The sequence below is a fragment of the Pipistrellus kuhlii genome, unplaced genomic scaffold (assembly GCF_014108245.1).
Source record: "Pipistrellus kuhlii isolate mPipKuh1 unplaced genomic scaffold, mPipKuh1.p scaffold_m20_p_1, whole genome shotgun sequence".
Classification (NCBI taxonomy): Eukaryota; Metazoa; Chordata; class Mammalia; order Chiroptera; family Vespertilionidae; genus Pipistrellus; species Pipistrellus kuhlii.
In genome coordinates, this window is record NW_023425404.1 from 101,798,610 (window position 1) to 101,825,786 (window position 27,177).

A 27,177-nucleotide genomic window follows, 5' to 3' on the forward strand; every position below is an offset into this window, starting at 1 on the left:
CAATGTCTGAAATGTTGTTTAAACAGCTGCACTGCTCTCCATAGAAGTGGGTGGACTTCAGTCATGGAAGGAACAGTTCCAGTATTACAAAACAATTTGTGATGCCTTAAGGTTTTTGCACTACATAGATGTGAAATAATATGATTAGTTGTTGCAATCATCATTTCACCATTCATACTTGAAGAGATATTTCCATAAATCAGGCAATGTGCAAATTCTGTCATAGTAAAACATTTATTCATTAAAGTGGTATAGATTATTCAAGATTCTACAGTCTTAAATCATGGATGGCAATGTGACATGGATTGATACAGAACTCGATGCCCAATATAGGCTTATTTCTTTCCTTCTTAAAAAAAAATAGTTGTGGGCCAGAAGAAAAACAATTTGGTTTTAAAAGAGATGAACAGTGATCTGATAGAGCCAGCTGCACCGACATCAGAGACTTCTGCTTCAGCTCCTGTGGACAATTTCTTATAGGACATCAGTTCAACAATTAGCCTTTGTGAATTGAAACTTTTTTTTTTTAATTTTATCCAGTAAAAATATCAGTGGCAACATTTTTTCAGGAGAGAGAAGTGATGCTCTTCAGATTAACTCCAGCCTCTGAAATGAAAGGAAAGAATATATATATAAAAAAGAAACACATAGCTGATAAGATCATGGTTCTAGAAATCCAGAACTTGCTGAATTATAAGAACTCAGGCAGGCATGCCTTGGTGTAAAATACACAGCATTCCTCTGACAGCAGCCTAGACATGCACATTAGCACTTAAGATATTGCTTGGTCATTCAAAATGGTGGATATATAAAATAATTTTATTTTAAAAAAGAATCTGATTGTATTTAGCCTAAAACGCTATGCAAGTCAAAGCCAAATTGTGAAATGGAATTTTCCCTTGCTTTGATGTTTCACATGTACATTCTCAAGAAAAAACAATGATTTTATTCATTAATGTGTAGCATCTAAGTTATAATAAACATTTATACTGATTTTTAAAACATGAACATATTATATAAAATTTGTTTATTACATCTAAAACCTAAGTGATCTCTACCTTTTAAATATATTCTGCTGGGAGTTTAGTATAATATTTAAATTTTATAAAATTTAATTATAAACTTAATGATGGTGAAGACAATTATACATATTCAATAATTAGTTCCTCATCAGCAGGACCAATAGAATAAATGTTCAAACACACAAGCAAAGTTAATAGTTAACATGATTTTAAAAGAAACAATATAAAAACCATTATTAAAATACCTAAATACATTAATGTATTATATACAATATATACTTCTATAATAAATATATAATAATAAACTATAAATATGTTTTCCTCAATGTTCTGAGCACTTAATACATAATACTACATTTAATATTTGTCCAGAAAGTTTATGCTTGATAAAGATGCAAAGTCATTTTTGAGAAATATACAATTTCATACATTTAAAGTAAAAGTAATTTTCTTCTTCTCATTCAAAAGCAACCACATATTTACAACTTAAGGGTTATAAATATATGGCACAAATAAATCATGAAATATAGTTTCTTAGTTATCTACTAAATATTCTATATATATCAAAATGCTGATGTAGATCCTATTTGGATAACTTGGTGATAAAATTATTAAAGTATATTATGATCATTTAGATTATTTGATAAAGGTAGGTAAGATACTGAAATATATTAAAGAAAATATATTTCAACCACTTGGTAATCTAAGTAAGTGTAACTAATTTTGGAACAAACTAATTTTTTAGAAATAATAAACAAGGAATTTACACAATGTTGGAAGATTGTTAATAGATAAGAGATGTGTGTCTTATTTGTAATAAATAATTACCCTGGAAATAACTGAAATGTAGGTGTCACTTATCATATCAATACTTTACCTAGAAGATTATTTTTAAAAATGCAAAATCACTAAATTAGAATGGGATATATCTATATTCCTTTCTGTTGGGTTTATAGCATAACCTATTTTGATGAAGCTGGATCTCAACAGAATTTTTTTGTTATACCTAATATGTTTCCTTTAATAGAAAAATATATAATTCCATTATGCCCAAGTTCAAGTTTCAGAAAGTAGCTAAATATAAAAGAAAAATATAGTGTATAGTATAATTTGTTTGACTTTGTAAATAAACCCTTCCAGAATGGCAAACTTTATTTTAATATAAAAAATTACAAGAGTATTAGAAAGAAATAAACAAAATAGATTGTAATAATTATGACAAAATTTTACAAGAACTAAAAATGATGAATGCGGGGTAGATTCAGGGTGTTTCAGCAATGGCCCTCAAATAACAGTTAAAGGGTATCATGTATAACATGGTGGATAATCTTCTTAAAAGTACAAAGAAAAGAACAAATTAAAGCTACCTCAACATAAAGAGTTGGGAAAATGTCCTGATGTTGAATGGATTGTGGGAAAATGGTGTTGCTGCCGTTATTCAGATATAATTAAGAGCTATGAGAGATTTTTATCTTATATAGTTCTAATATCTATAAAAGAATGAAATGGTTTCTAAAGGCCAGCGCTGACACTAGGGTTCACTTTTTTTCTGATTTTTCTGTAATTTTTAAAAAATTATAAAAATATTTAGATGTTTTCTATATCAGGGCCTATTTATTATTCTTATATTTTTTTAAATAAAAGCATTCAAGAGATATCTGGATCATATACACACATTTGCTTTGCTGCATTGCTCTTATTTCCTTTGTTTTCACATAGTTAATTAGATTTGTTGTTTATTTATAAACAAAACTACTTTTTATTCATTTATATATTACTAGAGGCTCAGTGCATGAAATTCATGAACAGGTAGGGTCTGTAGGCCTGGCAAGTGATCAAGGCTGATCAGGGCCTTCAGGCTGCCAGCCAGAGCCTCTCTTTCTTTCTGCGCCACCCCCTGGTGGTCAGCATACATCATGGTGAGTGGTTGAACTCTGGTTCAGTTGAACTCCACAGGGCACAATTTGCATATTAGCCTTTTATTATTAGGATTAGTTTCTCTAAAAGGTTATTGCATCTGTAGCAGTGTTTTTCTGACAAAGTTAAAAAAAAATACCTTAATTAATGCTAAGCAAAATAATCAGAAATCAAATTTATTAAAATCAGGAATCAATTATCTTAAATATTAGTGTGAGCAATCACAACATAAGCAATGTACACATATTTTGTTGGTCTGAATATAACAGATATTTTTAAGACATTTTACTTAAAGTATTTGCAGTCTAAATGCAAACTAGTCAACTCTTCTTATTTAAATGACCAAATTAGCATATCAATTATTTTACTAGGTTCATTTGAAGCATAAAAATCTTTCAAAGATAAGGTTAATTTACATATAAGTATGAGTTTACTTGTAGAATAATTATCATTAACTTATCACTGATTTCCCTCTCCTTTGCTCTTAACTCATTTAGTGTGATTTAGATTCTCATGATTTCATTATAGAAATATTGTATGTGATACATTTAACTATTTTAAGCTCACTCTATATCTATACACTACAGGAAAGATCTTAAGGAAGAAAGGCACATTCTGGCTAATGGAAATAAAATAAATGTATTAACACTTCACCCTCAGATAAAAATTATCTTAGTAGTTACCTGCATATGGAAAAATACACCTAAACCCCTAAATGGATGAAACTGTTCTGCCCTCTTTGTACTTTCTTTAGAGCTTGATGTTCTATTAGGGACTGTGGTTCAATCAATTTAAAATTGTTGCCTTGGAAACATTTTTATCCATTAAATGGAACATGGGTTTATTGCTTACTTTTATTTTCTATTTACAGAAAGAGCATTTGATTTAGATTTAATACAATAAGGAGTGTCCAAAACTTTGGGAAATATATTTGTGTCTGGGTAGGAATAGACACGTGTTAGAATCATGAAGAAATTATAAACTTAAGATTAAATTTTATATTTCCCATGCCCCTTCAAAAAGAATGGGTCAGCTGTGAGCACAGCTGGAATTTCTGCCAGCTCTCCTCCCTTCATTCACAGGCAGAGCGTCCTGCTGCCATGTGAAAGGCAGGAGATGACTCAGAGCACACATGCCATTGTCTTGGCACAGGGGCACCATGATGGCTGTGCTGACAGTTGTAGGGACTGTAGGCTTGCTGCAGCAGAAACCACTCATCAAATAGCAAGATTAGTCTTACTGAGATCATATGGTGGCTTAAATCCAATAATAGAATGCAGTAAGGAGTTAGGTAACAAGTGAATGATGTCTGGCCACTAAATTTTGTTAAAATACTTCTTTGCATGTGATTTTTTTTTTTTTTTTTTTTTTTTTTTTTTTTTTTTTGCTAATGCTTGTAAAAAGCAAAAAATAATTAGGCAACATGGAAAGACATTTTTTATGACGTGATAACATAGTCATTTGTTTCATAAAATAAACTAAAATGAGACTCAACAAAATATTTTTTAAAGGTGACATATTTCACATATATACATTCATTATGTAAACTTAATATAAAACTTAATATAAATTCATACACATGAATTTACTGCATGTGCAAATGATGAATCACTGAAAGATTATACCCCAGATTATTAGTGTCTGTGTCTAGAGTTTTTAAAGTTGCTATAATTAATACTAATTATTTTAGGACAAAAATGTCATTAATATAAATCTTACTTATCATATTGGCAAATCCTGTGCTATCTCTAGTAGTACACAGACTTTAAATTATTTAAATTCGACTTATAAGAATGTAGTAAATACATAAATAAACAAACTCAATAATATGTAACATGTCCCATGAAATATGAATGATTGTGATTCAGACCGATTTTCTGCTTCCGAATCTTAATAGAACATCTAGCTCCATTCTGGACCATGCTTCCGATGGATTAACCATTTAGTTCCTTACACCTTTCAAAAGATATCTTAACTTTCAGGACACTAGTTGTCCAAAGTTACATGATAAATGAACTTTTTAAATACAAAAAAAAAAAAAAGGCAGGAAAAAAGCTGGGAAGGGGAGGAAGGAGACAGAGAAGCCAGGGGTTAAGGTTGAGAAGGGGAAGAGGAGTGATGGGAACACAATGTACCAATGCACCTTCAGGCAGGGCAGCTCAGTACACAAAACAGAACAGAAAATATGTGGCAGACGCTGTGCTATTGATTGTTTCTAGTGAGCCATCTGCTCTTCCCCACCCCCCACCCCCCGCAGCATAGGAATGAAATCCTAAATTCAGCAAACTAATGATGCATGAAAAAACATTTGTTTGATTTGGAGACACAATTTTTAGTAGTAACCTTCAATGATTGTCCAAGTTATTGCAAAATGTAAAAAACAAAACCAAGATCTTACTTTTATTACCAAGAAATAAATCAATGGCCTCTTTTAGAACTTTGAAAAGCAGGACATTTTTCCTGTGCCAAACTTTAAGCAAATGGCTGATGATTCCAGCTGTTTGAACAGATTGCTAAAGTGCTATTCTGCTCTGGAAACACACTTTCTGATCCAATTAAAATGCAGGAATCAAATACTCATTTGAAACTTAAAAAAATAAAAACACATCAAGAAGAGTAATTTGTTGCTGACAAAAGGATTCCATGAATATTTCATGGATTGTCTTTTGCTCCATTTTAGAGCAGCTTCTCTCATTTTAGATAAGAGAGAAACACTTCTGCTCCTCCACTTTAATGAAATGTAAAGTATCATCAACTCCTCTTCGGATGTGGATGTCAAGGATAAGAGTGAACAGATTCTTATTAAGCCACTGTGTTCCCACTGGAAAATATTTTTAAATGCTCATTATATCACGCATGACACCAGCAGTGACTCAGTCATATCAATGTTCCCTTTATTCTTACAGTATGAGTCAGATATGTTCACTTAACCAGAAATATGTACATTTAGGAATTGGAAATGCACTTAACTGAATTGAACTTTATTCTTTACTGTTGACATTAAGTTGCAATTGAAATTTCAATAAGGTACATAAGCTAGCAAATCAAAAATTTAAAATTCTTTTACAAAAGAAAATATTCATTTAAAGTGCTGATGTAGCCGAAACTGGTTTGGCTCAGTGGATAGAGCGTCGGCCTGCGGACTGAAAGGTCCCGGGTTCGATTTCAGTCAGAGGCATGTACCTTGGTTGCGGGTTCATCCCCAGTGGGAGGTGTGCAAGAGGCAGCTGATCAATTATTCTCTCTCATTGATAATTCTAACTCTCTATCCCTCTCTCTTCCTCTCTGTAAAATATTAATAAAATCTATTAAAAAACAAACAAACAAACAAAATAAATAAATAAATAAAATAAAGTGCTGATGTATGTGACAGATAAGAATCTCACCTGTGTTTCCTGGACAATCTGGTCAATATTAGACAGCAAAGCATCTGGGAATAAAATTTTCAATATCATGAACAATTCATTTTTGAGAAACAGACCCTAAAACACTTGTCACTGAAATCTTGATAAGATTCCCCTTAACAAAGATTTATCCACACTTTTTTCTTTAACTTACCAGTTCTTAGGTTAATTGCAATTGACTTTTATAATTCGATATGGTTACTTACTGGTACATAATACCATAAAGGTAGAATTTTTAAGAATATTACTCTAGTTCCAAAAATGAGTAATTATCAATATGGAATGCACTTTTCCTGCAAGGACTTTAATAGTATAATAAGGCTTCTATTCATTTTCTCTGCTCAAAGTTAACATATCAACTACAGTGTTGCATTTCATTAATATGAAAGATATGTCAAGGAAAAACAAAATCCAAAAGAGAAAATGTAATTTCACAGTATTCACCACAGAGTATGAAATAATCATTTGCAATAAAAGCCATTATTCATTAACCCTATAAATAGCGCATTTTACCATGTACCCATTTATCCGTATAGGAAACAGTAATGTTCTAAATACAAATATTCTGCCTTCAAATGTCTGTATGTATATACTAATTGGCTATAAATGTTTAATAGCATTATGTAGCTCTGTATAGCACACATTCTATATCTTTCCAAAATATTTTTTAAAGCAATTACTTCTACTAGTCATTAAGAAGTGACAGATGATAAAGAAAATTTAGGTATCTCAGGAAAGTCATTCTTAGGGTTCACAGATCAGTGTGATGAAAATAGTACAAAATACTTATAAAACTTAATCACAAACATCCATATATTGTAAATTTACAATGGCCTCTAGGGATTAGTTTTTACATCTCTAGATTATTGAAAGCAATATTAAGATGTGTCCACATTATACAGAAGAAAATGATTAGAAAATTACATTATGGCCGAGCCAACATAGTATACTATATAATAAAAGGTTAATATGCAAATCAACTGAATGGCCGAATGACCAGTTACTAAGTTGTGCACTGACCACCAGGGGGGCAGATGCTCAATGCAGGAGCTTCCCCTGGTGGTCAGTGCACTCCCACAGGGGGAGCACCACTCAGCCAGAAGACGAGCTCATGGCTGGTGGGTGCAGCAGCAGTGGTAGGAGCCTCTCCAGTTTCTGAGGCAGCACTAAGTAGCAGTGTGCTGAGCAGTAAGGAGTAGCAAGGAAGCAGGCAGTAAGGAGAGAGGGGTCCAGGACTGTACGAGAGATGTCTGCCTAATGGCTTAGGACATCCCATGAGGGCTCCTGGCGGACATTCCTTTAGGGCTCCCAGACTGCTAGATGGTGCAGGCCAGGCTGAGAGAACCCCCCTACCCCTGGTACGGTGCATGAATTTAGTGCACCGGGCCTCTAGTTTGCAATTTTTGATAAAATTGCAAAGTTTTAACATTATTTTATCTAGGTAATTTCATACTTAAATATGCACCTAGTAACAAACTGCTATTTCTTATGTCCCTCTTCATATAGTACCACATTTTTAGTATAACTAAATTGCAGTAATATGTTTATCATTTTTTCTATGTTGAGTGATCCTCTGTACTGATACAAGAAGGATAGTACTGCAAAGCAATAACAACAACAAGCATGAGCACACACACACAAAAACAACCTAAAACACAAAAAGCAAAAGACAAAATATTTTTTTTATAATCCCAGCATTGTTAATCTAGGATGAGAGGGAAATGATTGAGTAATCTTAGAGACTTTCCTGCTTCCAAATCTTGATAGAACATTTATTTAGGTGTAAAATTCCAGTCATTACATTTGGTTTATTTTCTCTTTTAACCAAGAAATTTTAAAACTGAGATATTTCTTACCCATAACTGTAACTCAACTAACATTTACCTCACAAACATAAGTCATTATTGTCATTATTATTATTATCACCATCAACTGAGGAGGATAAGAAACTATGCCTTTCCCATCTAATCCATCTCTCTGTGAAGTCCTCTCCCCCAAACACTTCACACATAGGCACCTCCACACACAGTGGCCTCATCCTGAGACCCATGAAAAGGCTTTTCAAGGAAAAGGAGTAAATAGTTTTTGTTTTTTTTAATCTAACTGAGTATTGCCTTTTTAGCATTATAGAATGGAAGTTGAATTCCATCACACCGAGAAGAGAATGGGCTCATATCTGCAGTCTTTGTTGAAAAACATCCCATTTACCTTTGCAATTATATGTACAAGTTGTTTCATGTTTCTGGAACTTTGTTAACTATTGGTATTTTAATGATTGTTTTTAAGTTTATTATTGTGAGTAAACAGGGGTGAAATACTAAAAGTTAGGAAATAAGAGTCAATTGATGTGAACTTTGTGATAATAGTTCTATTATTTTTAGCTTTATAAATGAAACATTTAGTTTTCCTTCATTGTTAATACAAACAAATAAACTAAATTAAAATTTAGTTTGGAAGTAAGAATTTTATGAGTGCTTTCAGATAAAGTAGAACATACTTGACAAAAAAAAAAAAAAAAAAAAAAAGATAAATGGAATACGTTTACCTTAAACAAATTCCTTAAATTCTTGTGGAGAAAATATGTATTATTCTGCAGTAGTCTTGTTATATTTATAGATGATGTACAATGGTCCCACAACTTATATTCTAAAATTTTAATAAAATATATATCTATAAATCAGCTGTAATAAATAGTTTGAAAATATAAAATAGGTTATTATGACCTCAATTTTACTAACTATATTTAATGAAAAAAACAACATAGGAAATAAATTTGCCACAATGAGGATGTTAACAGTATCTAATTTACATTATTATATTTATTGAACTTCTATATTAATCTATTTTAGATTTAAAATAAATAATATTCCCCAAAACAAATCTTGTTTTCTTTTAGAATTTTGAGGCAACTTTCAATGCTTGATTATCCCTTCATGACACTCAGATATTATATATACTTTTTAAAAAGTTCTACTTTAACAAGATTTTGATATTTTCAAATTAGAGACAATTATTAAAAATAAACAAAATACAGCAAAGGAGCCCTAACTGGTTTTATTATCTTAATAATTATCTTAATAATACCAGAGATTCCTTCTCTGGGGATTCATTTATTTAAGTCTCAAAAGCTTTTCAATATTCATGATTTTTAAATATTATGTAGGTAAAAACTAGAAAGGGGTAAAATAATATACTTTTCTCAATCAGCAACACCTAAGAATTAAGTGATTCATGTTGCATTAAAATATTTAGTTATATAACATTATTATAGAAAGACAAATATCATATGATCTTATTTATATGTGGAATCTACTAAATAAAAGAAAATGAAACCCAAGTTCATTGATATAGAAAATGGATTTGGTGGTTGTCTGAGACAAGGGAGGGAAGGGAGGGCAAAATGGATGAGGAAAGTCTAGCAGGACCAACTTCCAGCTATAAAGTAAATAAATCATGGGGGTGTAATGAACAGCATGGAGAATATGGTTAGTAACACTGTATGTAGATTTGAAAGTTGCTAAGATAGTATATTTTAGATGTACTCATCACAATAAAAAAAAGAATTCTATAGTAACTGTGTGGTGATGGATGTTAGATTGTTGTGGAGATAATTTCACAATATATACAAAGATGGAATCATTATGTTGATACCTGAATTATACAAGAAAGAAAAACAAAGAAAAGCATGTCAACACGAGTTAAAAATAAATAAAAATACGTAGTTGACATTAGAGCATTATGACAGAAATAGTGCTGAAAATACACATAGTGTTTTGATTTTATAAAGTACTACAAGATGTGATCTCCTATATTCTTCACAAGAGCTATGTAGCTGACACATGCATGCTGATTTGATTTTAGAAATTGTGAAAGGCAAACTTCAGAACCAGAGCAGATAAGGCACTTAGGAAACAGCCAAGCCAATAAAAGCCCATTAGACAATTATTTTCAAGACTGGCCTGGAAAGTAATCTCTAACTGCTTTAATCTTGCCCTCTTTTTAATGTCTTCATAATGAGACGTGTGATAAGAAGTACTTCTGTAAAGTTAAAATTAATGGAAATTTTTATATATGCCTCTAACAGAAGGAAATTAAACTAATGATTGACATTCTTTAACTGTGCTTTGAATGGTATTTCAAGTGATCTGAGTTAATAAAGGCTTATTATACTATGACTATTTTTTTCCTGCAAGTTTCCTACATGAACCTTATTCTCAAAACAAAACCAAAAATGAAAAAGCCTTAATGTTAACCCTCATTTACCAATCTTTAATAAGAGACCATCATATTAGTGTATAATGCTGTAAGGTTTTCAACAAGTTCATAGGAACATTTATCTGTAGACCTTGATTTCAGTGAATATAAAAAACACCACATTAACAAAGAGCAATATTATTGCCTGACTAAATTTAAAATATTTTTTTAAGCAGTGTGATTTCTAATTACATTTCATTGCAGGTTTTTGTTAAAATAATAAGTGAAGTTACTCTAAAAGTTAAACATTCAATTCAGAATCACAGTGTAGGAAGAAAAAATGAAACCACTATCTGGTTAATGAGCGATGACTTTATATTGTTTATAAATGTAATAAGAACTTCATTTAAAGTTTTTTAAATTACCTGGTAATAAAAATAAACATCCCTCTGATAGAAGCAGTTTTGTATTTTTATCTCCCTTTTTAACTTACATTGAGAAAAATATAAAACTCATTCATTTAGCAAATGTGTATTAAATGCAATGAAAACACTTTCATATGCCCAGGTAGATGCATATAAAATTGTGGCATATAATTTAAAACTGAACTGGATATTTTTATAAATGCAAAATCAATGGATTTTTTTTTTTTTGCTTCCCATTGAAAAAGGTATGTTCTAGATGAGAAATGTCATAGAACCATGAAGGCGTCAGAACCAAAAATGTTTTTCAGAAGAGTACTTATTTTATCACTTGTCTGGATATACTTATTTAATTTTTATTTTAAATAACATAACAACACAAAGTTGTTCTCTATAATATTTATCTAAAAACACATACCACTGTCATTGATAGAAATAGGCAGTCTATTCACTGAAAAATACCAATTATTTATAGGTAGTCCTTTTAAGACTGGAGGAGAAATATCATTATTTATGCAATATTTTATTTTTCCTATGGCAACTTTCATTTTGTAATCTGCTATTGCAGAACCTGGAAGCCAGTTCTTTTTGGGAAAGGCACTGCTACTATGTCATGCTTTTTTCCTAATCATTTCCATATATATATGTGTGTGTGTGTGTGTGTGTGTGTGTGTGTGTGTGTATATATATATATATATATATATATATATATATATATATATATAAATGTGTGTGTATATATATATATATGTATATATATATATATATATATATATAAATGTATATATAGATAACTGTATACTAGAAGGTTTATACACCTTGGTTCTATTAGCCATGTGACAGAGAAACAAGACTGAAATTTCAAATTCCAACTTCCTATGTGAGTTCTCAAAATAATTTTTCATTAAAAAAACCAAAAAACACAAACAGGTTACACAGTGCTTGTGAATATACACTCAGAATTTGAGAGTTGTCCTTCCACTACGCCCATCAGAACTGTTGGGTTGAATTAACATCACATTCATAGACATGCTTCTTTTAGAAAATAGTCCACATGTGCTCGGTGAGTTAATATAACAATAGTATTCCTTTAATTCTCCATTCAGGGAGTACCTGTGCCTTGCTCGGGACTTCTCAGCGGGCAAAGTGAGAAACTTACTTGGCTTTGAATGTGCTCTTTTAGATGCGGGCCCCTCTGTGACAGAATCAGGAGGTCGACTAGCTAACTGCAATGCAGTAGAGTTGTTCCTGTTAGTGTTTTGGGACTCAACATTTGTGACAGCTTCATTCTGCGGTTCGGTACTTGGCTTTGTGCCTGTCTTTCTTTTCTGCTTTTGGGACACAGAAGTGCTTGAAGTCCAGGTAGGAGGCAAAGCAGAGGTAGTGGTAGAGGAGTCCTGACTCGAACAAACTTCTGAAGATTGTATCACACTGTCACTGCCAACTTTACAACACGGAGCACTCTCTTCATGCCCCACAGCTTGCTTGGACATGGACTGGGGCAGCGTCACACTGCAGCCTTGCATTTGAGCCCCATTTGTTTGAGAGTAGACATTGCTGACCTTGGTGACCTTGTGTTGGCCATTATTGTTACAAACCTTATACCGGATCATTAGAATGATGATGAAAACCAGCACGGATGCTACAATTATTCCACCAATAATAATAATCATGGTGCCTCCCAAAAATTGGGATTGCATGAAATGGCATCGCACGTAATCCTGTTCTGTAGTAAACTGGATGCAACCCACGACTCTTGTGGCAGTGAGAGAAGTGATGCCATCATCGTATATTGCCAAGACACACAAGTCATACATAGTTCCAGCAGCCAGGTTATTGACAAGAAAAGTTTTGCTCGTAGGAGGTATCATTCTGAGGGACAATGGAATTTGTGTTAATATTAAAAAGAAAACATATATACACACAGTCATTATGACTCCAGCTCTGTTTCATTTCAGCATTCATTAGGATAAGCCCAATAATAACAGACATGAAACATGGGAAAATGATCTAATCTTACCCCAGTTAAAATGGCTAAAAGTTAATGTTGTATTCTACACCATGTCTTTGAAAAGCTTATCAATGACATTGCTTGGCAAAGCAGAAGTCCAAATAAAAGCCTCTGTTGAAAAATAACTTATGACAAATTGCTTTTGAAAGGTGTGACTGTGACATTATCAGACTGCTAAACAAATCCATTTAGTACTTACAACACCTCTGTGACTAAAAGCCAATTTGAAGGAAAAGAAAACACTGACTATCACATTAGAAACCAGAATGGAAATGCATTTTGAAGTATTTATTTTTCAAATCAGTTATAAGTTGCTATGGAATGACACCCAGTAAAACTATCTTTAATAAATAAGATCATTACTAACATTAAAGTATTTTTTAGGACTCTCACTCCTCTCTTAATCCTTCAACACTTGGTTCCCTGTATGTTTTTATATGAATATAAGGTGGATGAAAATGTATGCCTGATAGCCTACACATATGAACAGGTCAAGACTATTTACCAGAGAGAGTATAAATCCCTCAACCTCTCCATTGTGGGATGATGGAGTTACTTTCAAAACAGTTTCTAAAATTTGATGAGTCTATAGATATCTCTGAATCCATTACATTACAAAAGTCTTCTGTGGAATATTTTCCAATAACTCAGTAGTAACTTACACTATGACCAAAACTTATATTTAATGTGGGGGGGAAAAAGGCTTAAAACTCTTTTTTCCAAAAAGAGAATTTTGGAAAAACTTAGCAATTCTAACATGTTGTACAACCTAACAATACTGTCTAACTGTATCAGGAAACTCTTAGGCCAGAGTATTTATTTGTAATTGAAATTACTATAATTTAGTGAGTGCTAATAAATAACAGACATTTCTAAGCATTTTATATACATTATAATTTAATTTTTACAACGACTGTATGAGGTAGGCATTATCACAATTTTATACATGACAAATATTAGGGACCATTTCAAGCTATTTCTTTAAATAGAATTTAATTGTAATGGCAGGATTAAAATCTTGAAATTTAGAAAATAGAAACTAACCTATTTCACAGAGTTAATGTTTAAAACATATAGAATGTGTTATAGCTACAGGAAAGTAAGGGGATAGAGGTAGATGTTTGTCTTTCTCTGTGGGTTAAATAACTCATAAATAACTCATAAATAACTCATAAATAGCTCAGGAGAAGAGCTGAGTATAACAAAGACCCAACCTACTTTATACTAACATACATGAATCATAGTCTGCATCCCATATATCTAGTAATAAGAGAGATATTAGAAACCGTTTACCCTAATCTCTTCCTTTTAAAGATGAGGAAATTAAAACTCAGCCAGGGCGAACCTTGCCCAGGATTGATCACATGACTAGCTGGGCTAGTTTTGTTTTTCCTACCAGCTTATGCTCACTTTAAAAAATTTATCTCATTTCCATACATGAGGAAAAACCAAATTATCTTCAAGAATTCACATAGGTATGAAAGAACTGAGTTGATCTGATTTCACAAAAGATATAATTCAAAGCCATAATTTTGCATCATTTCCCAGGATTAATAAGAATCTATCATGAGTGAAATTATATGAAGGGATAAAAAGGTATATTCCAACTGAAAATTGGACAAGATGTGACTATAAATCAATGAGGCTGAAGTTTAGAAAAACATACCAGAAATTCTTTAGTCAGATGCAAATTCTCTCCATCAATGTCCTTCCAGGAGATTAAATATTTATCTTCAGTGATACTCTCACTGCTCAAAATATGTATGAAGTTTCCCTTTGGAACTGTCTTAAGAACCCGTGTATATGAGACAACACATCACATATACATAAGTCAGTCACTCAAGATATCAGTCTCATTATTTTATAGTTACATCCTATTTTTGACCAAAAATGGCAATACCCATCTTGATCACCCACCTTATTCATAAGACTTGGCTCCAAATGGCTTTTGCTTGTTTCCAAAATTCAAATTCACCCTCAAAAGACGATGATTTGCCACCACTGAGGATATTCAAAATAGTATGATGAAGTTCTAAAGATAATTCCAAAAGTGCTTTGAGCAATGGCAGCATCATTGGGATAATGATATAGCCTCCCAACATGACTTCCTTGAAGGAAAGAACACTCATATGGATATGTAAGTTCTGGTATGTTTTTGACTTTTTAAAATAAATCAATCTTGTTCTCTGATAGTCACATCTCTTAGAGGAGGGGGGAAAGTAATCATAATATTATATATAAATTTGAACTCTCTTAACATAACACCATTCAAAATAGTTTCCCACATTAATTCATCTTTCAAAAGCCTCACATTTTAAGCCTTACACTTAAAAATGAATTAATATAACTACAATATAGTGTAGCAGTGACAAAAATATCAGAATACCATAAGAAGTCCTACACTAAGATACATGGCAAGTATACAAATTTGCTTAATTTTTCTTACCTGTAAACAAGGGTGTCATCATAAGTACCATTGTACTGGATTTGAAACATACGTATTCCAGGAATATTTCTTTGAAAATTAAACTTAAGTAATGCAGTAGATGACGTTGCTTCTGCCACCACAATTTTATCTTGACTCATTTTAGTGTCACCATTACTAGTGCTTGCATTAGAACCTGACTTAGTAGAAGTTGAAATATCTGAAGAACCAGGATCAGGCTCATGGATGTGGTTTGTACTGTTCAGTAAGTGAGGGAGCTTAATTATGTGAAGCTCCACTGTTTGTGTGGCTTCCCCCGCAGGATTGGAAGCTATGCAGGTAAAAGCACCCGTATCCTTTACAGTTGTTATCATGATGTCCAGTGTTCCATTATCATACACCAGAGATCTTGTTGCATTTGAAATCAGCTTCCCTTCAGGAGAAATCCAGTGGATTGCAGGTTCAGGGTCTCCCCTGGCTTTGCATCTCAGGGTTGCCCTTTGACCCTCCAGGACTCTCATCTCATGTGTATGGCGAGTAATGAGAGGAGGCTCACACAAAAACTCTTCCTCAGGAATTGACCAAAAATAGCGACCAGTTAAAAGTGCTGGAGAAGCACAAGTCTCTAGGTCATCTTCTCTGGACAGACGTCTCAACCACAACAATTCACAATTGCAGTGCAAAGGGTTGCCACCAAAACTTAATGCAAACGTAGACGGGTTTATGATTCCTGAGGTCGCTAGTACCTGAGCTCGCTGGAAGAGAGGGTCAGGTGGTAGCTTCTGCAATTTATTTGATGTTACATCTAGCCGCGTCATCTTGTGCAAGTGGGAGAAAGTCCCCTTGGGAATGTTATCAATCATATTGTGATCCAAACTAAGGGTGTGCAAGCTAACCATCTTCTCAACAGCATCCCAAGGGATTGTTTCTAAATTATTATAGGACAGATCCAGCTCTTCAAGGGCAAAGACATCATCGAATGCTGTAGATGAAATTAAAGTCAGCTGATTGTTGTTCAGTATCAAATGATGGAGATTGGAAAGCCCACTGAACATATCATTTGTAATTTTAGTTAATCTGTTGCTATTCAAATGCAATGCCCTCAGATTTCGTAAGTCAGCAAAAGCATGCGGTGTAATAAAACTTATTGTATTCCTGGATAGAGTCAGGTCCACCAAGCTGGTCATATTGGCAAAATCTTTCCTTTTAATATTTGTAACAAAATTGTCTGCCAAGCGCAGTTCCACAGTTCTTCTGTCAATGTTTGGTGGAACAAATAAAAGCCCTTTCTTGGCACAAAGGGTTGCAAGATTAGGAGACAAAATTTGACAGACACAACGCTTTGGACAGATCTGAGCTCTCACTGCTATGCCAATGAAAAACAGATAAAAAAGGAATTTTTCCATTGTAGATCAGATTTAAGAGCCTGTAAGAAAAGACGAAATGTAGAGTTAGCATTTAATAGTTTCACCAAGGTTTGTATTCCTATTAGAATAATCTATTTTGTCTCAATTAAAACACAGAAACAATTTATTAATTTAACAAATAAGTATAAAATGCCCACTCTGGACCTGAGGATATTATGGACACTAAGATATTAATAAAAAAAATATATACTATTTATAGCCACATGGGATTTAAAATCAAATGGGGAAAAGAAGTCAATAGATTACTATAATTCTGTAAATTGTTATTTTTAAAATATGGTCAGGGTGCATAGAAAAAGGTATTTAGCCCAAATTGTAAGGTAGGAGTTCTGGAAAACTTCCCATAGAACCCAAAAGGCATACGTTCAAAAGCTTAGATATATTTAAGGATTTGCAAATATTTCAATTTTTTGGCCTGAATAGAAACAGTGAAAGACAATATTTGTTATTGTTAACCTTATGGCATTATATTAGAAAATAATTGTTATTAAATTTTATTTTTCTTTATGAGTTATATTAAACATAATACAACGTTCACATTCTAACAGTAATACACAATCTTATTCTCAAAAATAAAAATGCTGAAAATTTACCATAAATGCTCTGGCTTCTATAATATTAGAACATTTTATTTGATATAAACATGTATTTATTTATTTATTTTTTTAGTGTGTTTTATGTGATCACAAATGCATTATTCTTTTTTTTTAAATATACTTTTTGAAGATAAGTTATCAAAATACTTGGCAGTGAATCCAAAAAGATGCCATATTCCACTTTCTTTTTCTTAAAATCTTAATGAATTTACATTCATCCAAATTTAATTTAAAAGAACCTGATGCTTTCATTTTCAAGTTTGATCTTAAGTTTTTGCTCTTGAAATTAATGCTCAAAACAAAAAAATATATTAATATATATATAATTAAAAATTCTCATACTTTACTAGTACATGTAGTTGTACAAGCCAAAAGGAGAAGTCATTAGAATTCTTAATTGAAAAAAAATATGAAATAAGGAGTTATTCTAGAAATAATGCACCTGGTTTTCCAAAATAAAACTTATTGTTGTAGGTTCAATTTACTTTATGCCTATTTTATGCCATATTAAATGTGATTGCAATAAGTAAGGATTGTCATTTTTAACAAATGAAATAGAGTCATACTCTAGGTTTAAGATAGAATGACTAGTATTGTGTTAGCCTTTCCAAAATAAGCAGCAAAAAAATAAAAATATATATAAAACTATAGTTTTCAGACATCAGAAAAGAGGAAATACAAAACTTTGTTCCTTGAGATAAGTGAATTAAAAAAAAAAGAAATCCCCATTATTGCTCCTAGAGACACTTTCTAAACCACAGCACAGAAGGGAAAACAAGGCAAAGCATCAATGGTCTTAATTAATTGAAGAAACAGAGACTGGAGTGCAGAAAGTCTTCAGTGGCTTGAATGTATAAGGCAGAGTAGCAGAAAGGCGAATTTTCAGAACACCAGTAATCTCAATATAGAGACAGGGGAGTGAATACTAGCCAAAATGAAACACTGATTAAAAAGAAAGATATAAATAAAATTAAACAAGACTCAGTCACCTGTGAGAAAATATTAAGCAGTCAAACATACATATAATTGCATTATCAGAAGAAGGCTGTAAGGTCAAAATATACTTGAAGAAATAACAGCAAAATTTGTGATTTAAAAAACAGAAACAATCCCTAAATCTAAGCTCAAAATAATAAAGACTACACCAACACACATCACAATTATACTGAAAAAAAAAGTATTAAAAACAGTCACATAAATAAGACACATCACAAGAAGATAAAATGGACAAAATAAAAATAATGGCTGACTCCTCACTGACTTTCCTTAAGAAATAAACCAAGATGGAGGACTAAAAAATATTTCTAAAGTGCTTCAAGAAAAGAAGGCCTGTCAACTTGGATGTGAATTTAACCATTAATAAAAGATCAAAGTAAAATAAAGATATTTTGAGAGAGAAACAAATGGAAAGATTCATCACCAGTGGAACAGAACTATAAAAAATATAAAGGAATTCTATTCAGTCTGAAAGAAAATTATATCAGATGGCATCTTTAATCTTTATAAATGTATCAAAAACAACATAATTGGTATATTTTTAAAAAAATATATATTTTATTGATTTTGTACAGAGAGGAAAGGAGAGAGATAGAGAGTTAGAAACATCGATGAGAGAGTCATCGATCAGCTGCCTCTTGCACACCCCCTACTGGGGATATGCCCTCAACCAAGGTACATGCCCTTGACGGGAATCGAACCCAGGACCCTTCAGTCCCCAAGCCGACGCTCTATCCATTGAGCCAAACCAGTTTCGGCCATAATTGGTATATCTTAATGAATTTACATTTATCCAAATTTAATTTAAAAGAACGTGATGCTTTCATTTTTAAGTTTGATCTTAAGTTTTTGTTCTTGAAAATAACATCATAATGCTGAGGATGCAAATAAACTTAAAAGAACTATATTCCATGAAGTGAATCCTCTATGAAAGGGGAGCGATCCATGGATGGTCTCCTATTTTCCCCACCAACAGAAAGGTAGAATGGAGGATCCACCACTGTTGTTCTTCTCCTTCAGTAATATGTGATGCTGACTATTCTGGATCATCTGAATTTTAGATTCATTTGTCAACATCCATAAAACAGCTTCTGAGTTTTAAGAATATTTTTGTATGCTAAGTCCTTTATCAGATATGTCTTTAAGTACAGTAATTTCTTCCAGTCTCTGGCTTAGGATTTCCGTCTTCTCGAACAACTGTAAATAGACCTAGTCATATGATAGCAAGGTTTCAAGTGAGGGCAAGTGTATATAGCACATGTGTCAAACACAAGGCCCACGGGCCAAATCCGTCCTGCCAGGCCTTGCAATGTGGCCCGCACCGCGCTGTCATCACTGCACTCCGCTGCGTTTCCATCACAATGACAGTTTATGACTGTTCAGTAAACCATTCGGCCCGCGATTTAGGCTGGATTTTAGATTTTGGCCCCTTCTCTGATTGAGTTCGACACCCCTAGTATATAGTGTTATGATTAGGTCTCAGTGTTTTAGTGAGCCAGCCCCTCTGGACTGTGGTAGTTGTACACAATGGAATACCACGCAGTGGGGGGAAAAGAAGAAATTCTTATCACTTGCAACATCATGGATGGGCCTGGAGAGTATTATGCTAAGTGAATTAAGCCAATCAGAGAAAGGTAAGTATTACATGATCACACTCATATGTGCAATCTAATAAACAAAATAAATTGAAGAAAAAAAATAGATCCAGAGACATATAATAGAACTATGAACAGACTGATGAATTTCAAAGGGAATGTAGGGTTGGCGGGGCTGGAGGGGTGAGATTAATCAGGGAATTTGTATCCATAGATGCACAGCCCATGGACACAGACAGTAGTGTGGCGAAGGCTTGCAAGGGGCAGGTTCAGGGAAGAGGGAGTCAATTGGGGGAAAAACCACACAAACAAACAAACAAACAAACAAACAAACAAACAAAAAGGGGGGGCATCAGTAACACTTTCAACGGTAAAGATTAAAAAGAAACCACAAAACAAAAACATAAGTGTTCCTGTGTCCCCCTCCTTCTCCTTAGGTAAGACCGATGGCTACAGTGAGCTGGATACTTTCCCTCGTGTAAAACTAGAGCTGGCTGGATTGAGTTCTTTCCTCCCCAGGTCAGTGAGGCTCAGATAATACCACAGCAGCTAAGCTCTACTTAACTTTGTTTCCCCTGAAGACAGGCCTTGTTAAGAAGTAAAGATCTCTAACATAAGGGTTCCTTTCCTTCTCCCTGCTCAAATATTTGCTATGGGAATTTGGTGAGCTCCTGGATGTAAATCTCAAAATATTGTGGGCCCCTCCCTGATGACTGGCTTCCCCTGAAGTTTTTAACTCAGACGTGTGTGCACTGAGTCTCTAGCAATTCATCATAGCAGTTGAGGTTTCCTTACTCTGCCACCGTTCCTATAGTGTTTTTGTCTTTGCTGCAGTCAGCTGGGACTCCCTGCATTCCCCCTCTTTCCAATGTGAGGAATGGCAATCCTCTGTCTTCCCTCTCTTATGGACCCAAGAAAAGTTTGTTTATTTTTAAATTTTTCATTCTGCCAGTATTTTTTACTTTTGTTATAAGAGAGTTGCAACATCCAAGCTCCTTAACATGTAGGACAAGAAACCAGAATTTTAATGGATTTTTAAGAACCACATGGAGACTGGTATAAGAAAATAAATCCTAAAGAACCCCATACCAAGGCAAAAAAGTGTTTTCCTCACATTTCATTCTTATTTCTCTTCATTCGTGTGGATCTTACTTGGAAAATATGGAGATGGGAAGAGAACACAGACAGATAATCTATATTTATTAAGAAAAAAGAATCGAAGATAAAAAGAAAAAGTACATTGAATCCTCCAAGTAAACCAGAGTTCCATCTGTGGAAGAATGGGGAAGAAGCAGAGGCCTGAAAGAAAAATTTCATCATCAGGACTTTCTGCTATAAAACACTGAAAGAAGGCATGCAGACTTCAGTTCCTTTCTTCCTATCCAGATATTTCTGACTTCACCCACAGAATACCTGGCGTGGCACTGGAGAGGTGAGAAAATTTCCCTAGAAAACATTACTATCTTCATAGAATGTATAGAATCTCAGTTCTAGCCCAAAACAAAGACATCTAGGAGTAAGCTTAGAGATCAAACAGATGTCCTTAGCCACCAAAACTGCTGGCCTCTGTGCTATTATATAGGGTGAGGTTTCCAAACGTTTAGACATCTCATGGTTTATATGCAAAACAAAGCTTTCCCAAACCACTCCCTTGTTAAGATCCCATGTCTGAATAAACAGGAAATTTCCAACCAGGCTCTCCAAACATTTGATGCTGTGGTGAGCTGAATCACAACACTACCATAGCAATTATAGACTGAGCTTAACCTGCAGCACATATAGCCTCAGCCTTACTCTAGCAGACTGAAAGAAGAAACACCCCACCTTTTAAAAAGCATTTATTTCATTTTCTACTTTACTTTATTATAAAATATACTGCATAAAGAAGTCACACACACACACACACACACACACACACACACAACACAAATGAGAAAGCAAGAAAAAGTGGCTAACATTCTAAGAAGGAAATTGTCAATAGAAACAGACCAATAGACATCCCAGATGTCAGAACTGTCACAGCAAATTAAAATGAATATTTAAAAAATGCTGAAGTATCTGATAGAAAAAGTAGACAACTTGCATGTAATGGGTAATATTAGCAGAGACATAAAAACAGTTGCAAAAATGGAAATGGTTGGAATAAACCATTAGATATATTTAAGGGAATACTGGGCACAGCAGAAGAGAGTATCAATGAGTACAGATTGATAGAAAAAAATCCCAACTCCAATACATGAGAGAAAAACTAAAAGAAGAGCACATAAAGTCTGAGATCTTAAGGAAAATATTAGAATGTTTGACATAATCGTAATTGGAATCCCAGAGAAAAAGGAAACAGTGAGTGGAGTAGAAGAAATATTATGAAGTAATAATGGTTGAGAAATTTTCAAACTGATAAAATTAATGATCCAAAAATGCCAATAAATCCCAATCAGTATAAACACAAAGATAATCATACCTAAGCACATAAGAGTGTATATATATATATATATATATATATATATATATAGAGAGAGAGAGAGAGAGAGAGAGAGAGAGAGAGAGAAAGAGAGAGAGAGAGAGAGAGAGATTAGAAAAGGGAGCAGAGCACAATGATATTACATACATAATGAACTGTAATTGAATTCTCATAATAAATAATGAAGGCCAAAAGAAAAAAATAGTTTTAAATATAAATTTTAAAAAATAACCTCTCTCAACCTTGGATTTCATATCCAATGAAAATATCCTTCATAATGAGCATAAAACAAAAATGTTTATAGGTAGAAAAAGCTAAGAGAAGTTAAACTTGGATACTATCTACAAGATATAATGAAAAAAGTTTATGGAACAGAAAAAAGAAAAGAGAATCAACCACTGAGAAAATATAAAATTGAGGAAAAGATGGTAGACTTAATCCAAATGATACCCATAATTACTTTAAAACAACTTCAATCTTTAAAGGTAAAGATTATTGATCTGCCCCAAATAGCAGAGGGGCCCATTAATAGAGCATTATAAAACACAATTTAAAAATGAAAATACAGACTACTAAAAGTCAAAGGATACTAAAGATATATCATGAAATACTTAGCATAAAAAGCTTGGCATGGCTAAATTATTATCAAATAGAGTGGAAGAAGAAAATGAGTGTACCAGAAATAAACATGAGCATTTAATAAAGAAAAGGATCCAATCATCAAGAAAATATGAAAGCACTAAAAGTTCATGCCATTAATGTTAGAGCTTCAAAATACACAAAACAATACATGACAGAACAAAGTGAATTAGTACATTAAAATTCACGATTACAACTGGAAACATAAATTCTCAGTAATTAATAGAATAAGGTGACAAAATAAAAAAAGCAGTAGCTATAAATGATTTGAACACAATAACACTATAAACCACTTGTCATAATTTACAATTATGGAACACTAGAGGCATGAAATTCATGAAAGGTTGGGAGTGAGAGGTATTCCTCTGCCCAGCCTGCACCCACTCAAATATAGGACCTCTCAAGGGATGTCCAACTGCTGGATGCCCCCTGCAGGGTCAGACCTAAACCAGCAGTCAGACATCCCTCTCACAATCCAGGATTACTGGCTCCTAACCATTCGCCTTCCTGGCTGTCTGATTGCTGTTAACCACTCTGCCTGCCAGCCTGATAGCCCTGTAACCATCCCCTGCCATCAAGACTGACACTTAACTGCTCCCCTGCCAGCTCAATCACCCCCAACTGCCCTCCCCTGCAGGCCTGGTCATTCCAAATTGCCCTCCCTTGCAGGCCATCTTGTGACAATGTGGGGGCAGCTATTTTGTGATAAGAGGGTGTGAGGGTCAAGTTACATATTAACTATTATATAGGACTAAGGGCCAGGTACATAAGATTCATGCATGGGGGCTGCAGATCCCTCAGCCTGGCCTGCACCCTCTAACAGTCTGGGACCCCTTGGAGGATCTCCACATGCCAACTAAGACCCAAACCCTTGGGATCAATCCTAAGCTGGCAGTCAGACATCCCTCTCACACTCTGGGCTCTTGTAGTACAGGACCCCTGGCTCCTTACCGCTGACCTGCAGCAGAGGCAGGAGAGGCTTCTGCCACTAACAGCATCACATCACTAGCTCGCTGCTCCTTAGTGCTGCTTCAGAGGCAGGAGAGGCTTCTACCACTGCTGCTGGGCTTGACAGCCATGAGCCCAGCTTCTGGCTGAGTGGTTTTCCCCCTGTGGGAGTGCACTGACCACCAGAGTACAGTTTCTGGGTTGAGTGTCTGCCTCCTGGTGGTCAGTGCATGACATAGCGACTGCTCATTCTATTGTTTGGGTTGATTTGCATGTTACGCTTTTATTATATAGGATAATATAATATAACATGTGCTGATGAAACAGTTACCAAAATAGTCTATATAAAAGACCTGAATTCTCAAAATATATAAAATGATTTAATTCAACTAAACATATTATCTGATCACTTGGTATTTTGTTAGAAATCAATAAAAATAAAATATTTAGGAACTTCTAATATGTTAGCAAATTAAAAAGTACAGAGACCAAAAGTACAACAAAGGAATATAGTCAATATTCTGAACATAATTATTGAAATAAGAGTGGAAATCAATGAAATTGAAAAGACAAAAATAGAGAAATACACAAGTGAAAACCAGCTTTCAAAAATTATTGATAAAATTGATCTATACTCTGCAAGACATACAGAGAAAAAATAAAAAAAACAAAAAAATATTTTTAAAAAAGAATAAAAAAGAGACATCAATATACATTCCAAAGACATTAAAAACTAATAAGGGTTTTTTTTTTTAACAATGTAATCCCAATTAACTCAATTTAGATAACATTAATAAATCTGTTTTAGAACACAAATTATCACAACTATTAACACAAGAAAGCTCATTGAAAATATAAAAACACCACATTTATTAAAGAAACTCAATGCATTACACCTTTCTATAAAGGTAGTCCCAAATTATATAGGATCTCTCTCTCTCTTTCTCTCTCTCTCTCTCTCTCTCTCTCTCTCTCTCTCTCTCTCTCAGAAATGGACAGATATAACATATGATCATTTAAATATATAGTACATATAAATTACATATAATCTAAATATGATATAATACCAAGATATCAATAATTATTTTAAATATAAATTGAATCTAAAATATAAAGGCAAAGGCTATTAGTTTGCTTAAAATAACAGAGTGGCTAACTCACAAAGGATTTAAAAAAAACACATTGGGAAAAAAATGTCTACACACACACAAATGTAAATATTAACACTTGGCAATCTGGGTAAAGTATACACAGAAACTTTTCATGCTATTTGTTCAACTTTTAGTAATTATGAAATTATAACCAAAAATGTTAAAAGATAATACAAATATCATGAGGAAATGACAAAGCAATTCCCTGACTGGGATAAAATATTCAAAGTGTGTGTGTGTGTGTGTGGGGGGGGGGGTTGTATCTCACAAAAACCCTGTATTATAAATATAAAAATAAATCTTATAACTTAATCAAATACACAACTTTCAATAATAAAATTGGCAAAAGAATGGAAATGATACTTAACAATTAATATATAAGGATGTCTTATATCCAAATAAGAATACTCACAATGTTTTTGGTCATCAGTGAAATCAGATTTAAACTAAAATCCTCACTACCCCACCTGAAAATTAAAAAAAACAAAACAAATCCCAATGTTGGTAATGTTCTGAAGCCACTGGAACCTAATACATTGCTGGTGTGAGTGCAAAATGTTGCAACCATTGTGGAGCGCTGCTTGGCAGTGGTTTTATTCCATTAAATGTTTTCTTATTTACCTAATGATATAGCAATTGCACTCCAAGTATTTATAGAAGATTCAAAAGTGCAGGTATACAAAAAGGTGCTCTATAGAATGCTCAAAAATAGCTATTCAAAACAACTCAAATGTCTACTAACAGTGGAAGAGATAAATTCCACTACATTCATACAAGAAATGCTAAGGAGTAATAGAAAGGAAAATGAATGTTACTGATATGCTCAATTACATGGGTGGGTTTTGTTATAGTTTAATTGTATCTTCTCAAAAAATATGGGTAAACCTTGGGGCAGTATGCTAAGTGATTTAAGTCAGAGAGAGAAATATTAATATTTTTTTGGTATCACTTACAAGTGGAATATATAAAAGCCCAAACTTGTAAAAACCGAGAATTGAATGGTGGTTTCCAGATGCTATGGGGTGGAGGAATTGGGAGATCTTGTTTAAGGTAAAACCTTGCAATCAATAGATAAATAAGTCTTGCAAATTTACTAATGCACAACACAATGATAATAGACAATACTGTATCATAAACATCAGAACTTCCAAGAGACTAGATCTTAATTGTTCCCACCACACAAAAAAAGAAATGACCATTATATGGCACAACAGAGATGTTAGCCAATGCTATGGTGGCAATCTCACATTGTACACTTTTAACTGACACAATGCTATATGTAAATTATATCTCAAGTAACAACAAAGAAGTGATGCTGAAGTCCTAACCCATAATTGTGACCTTATTTGGAACAAAGGTCATTATACATTATCAAATTAAAGGGAGGTGATTACTGTAGACCAGTGTTTCCCAAACTTTTGACATACGTGTACCCCTTCTATAATTTTCATAACGCTTAGTACCCCTCGTACTCATGAGAACGTAGAATTAGGTGCAGCTAAGCACGATGCAGTGCATATTTCCACCAAACTCTTCCCATACCCCTGGGGGTACGCGTACCACACTTTGGGAAATACTGCTGTAGATGAAGCATCTCAAACTCGAGGCCTGAGGGTTGCATGCAGCCTACAGAAAATATTTTTGCAGTCCAGCCAATATAATGGTATGTAAGAAATGTTTTAACAAAAATTTTGTAGGTTAATTTTTACAATATTCCATCGTACATAATTATTAATAATGATCTACAAGGCTCACTAATGACTGATATAATCCTGTTGCATTAATTTCCCTTATGCGCCTTACTTGCAATCCAATGACTGTAACCTTATAAGAAGGGGAAATTTCAATACAAAGACAGATATTCACAGAAGGAAGACAACATGAAGCACAATGAGAATGTTCTCTATAAAAACAAGGAAAGCTTAATGATACCAGAATCTAGGCAAGAGGAAGAAAACAGTTTCTCCCT

At 33.5% G+C, this 27,177-nt stretch overlaps 1 protein-coding gene across 5 annotated transcripts in view; it reads right to left on the reverse strand.

Moving 5' to 3' along the window:
• Positions 1–215: 215 nt before the first annotated feature.
• LRFN5 (leucine rich repeat and fibronectin type III domain containing 5) overlaps positions 216–27,177 on the reverse strand; it is a 272,873-nt gene continuing 245,911 nt past the window's right edge. The window contains exons 3-7 of one of the 5 annotated variants that reach the window (XM_045587658.1): positions 15,417–16,821; positions 12,119–12,831; positions 6,326–6,369; positions 5,910–5,975; positions 216–606 (exon numbers count right to left, since the gene is read on the reverse strand). In XM_045587658.1, the coding sequence (XP_045443614.1) occupies positions 5,940–5,975; positions 6,326–6,369; positions 12,119–12,831; positions 15,417–16,801 (2,178 nt within the window). In that variant the 5' untranslated portion in view covers positions 16,802–16,821 and the 3' untranslated portion in view covers positions 216–606; positions 5,910–5,939. Of the gene's footprint in view, positions 607–5,909; positions 5,976–6,325; positions 6,370–11,780; positions 12,832–15,416; positions 16,822–27,177 lie in introns of those variants that run through there. The other 4 variants (XM_036458473.2, XM_036458482.2, XM_045587660.1 and 1 more) reach the window with 4 other exon arrangements.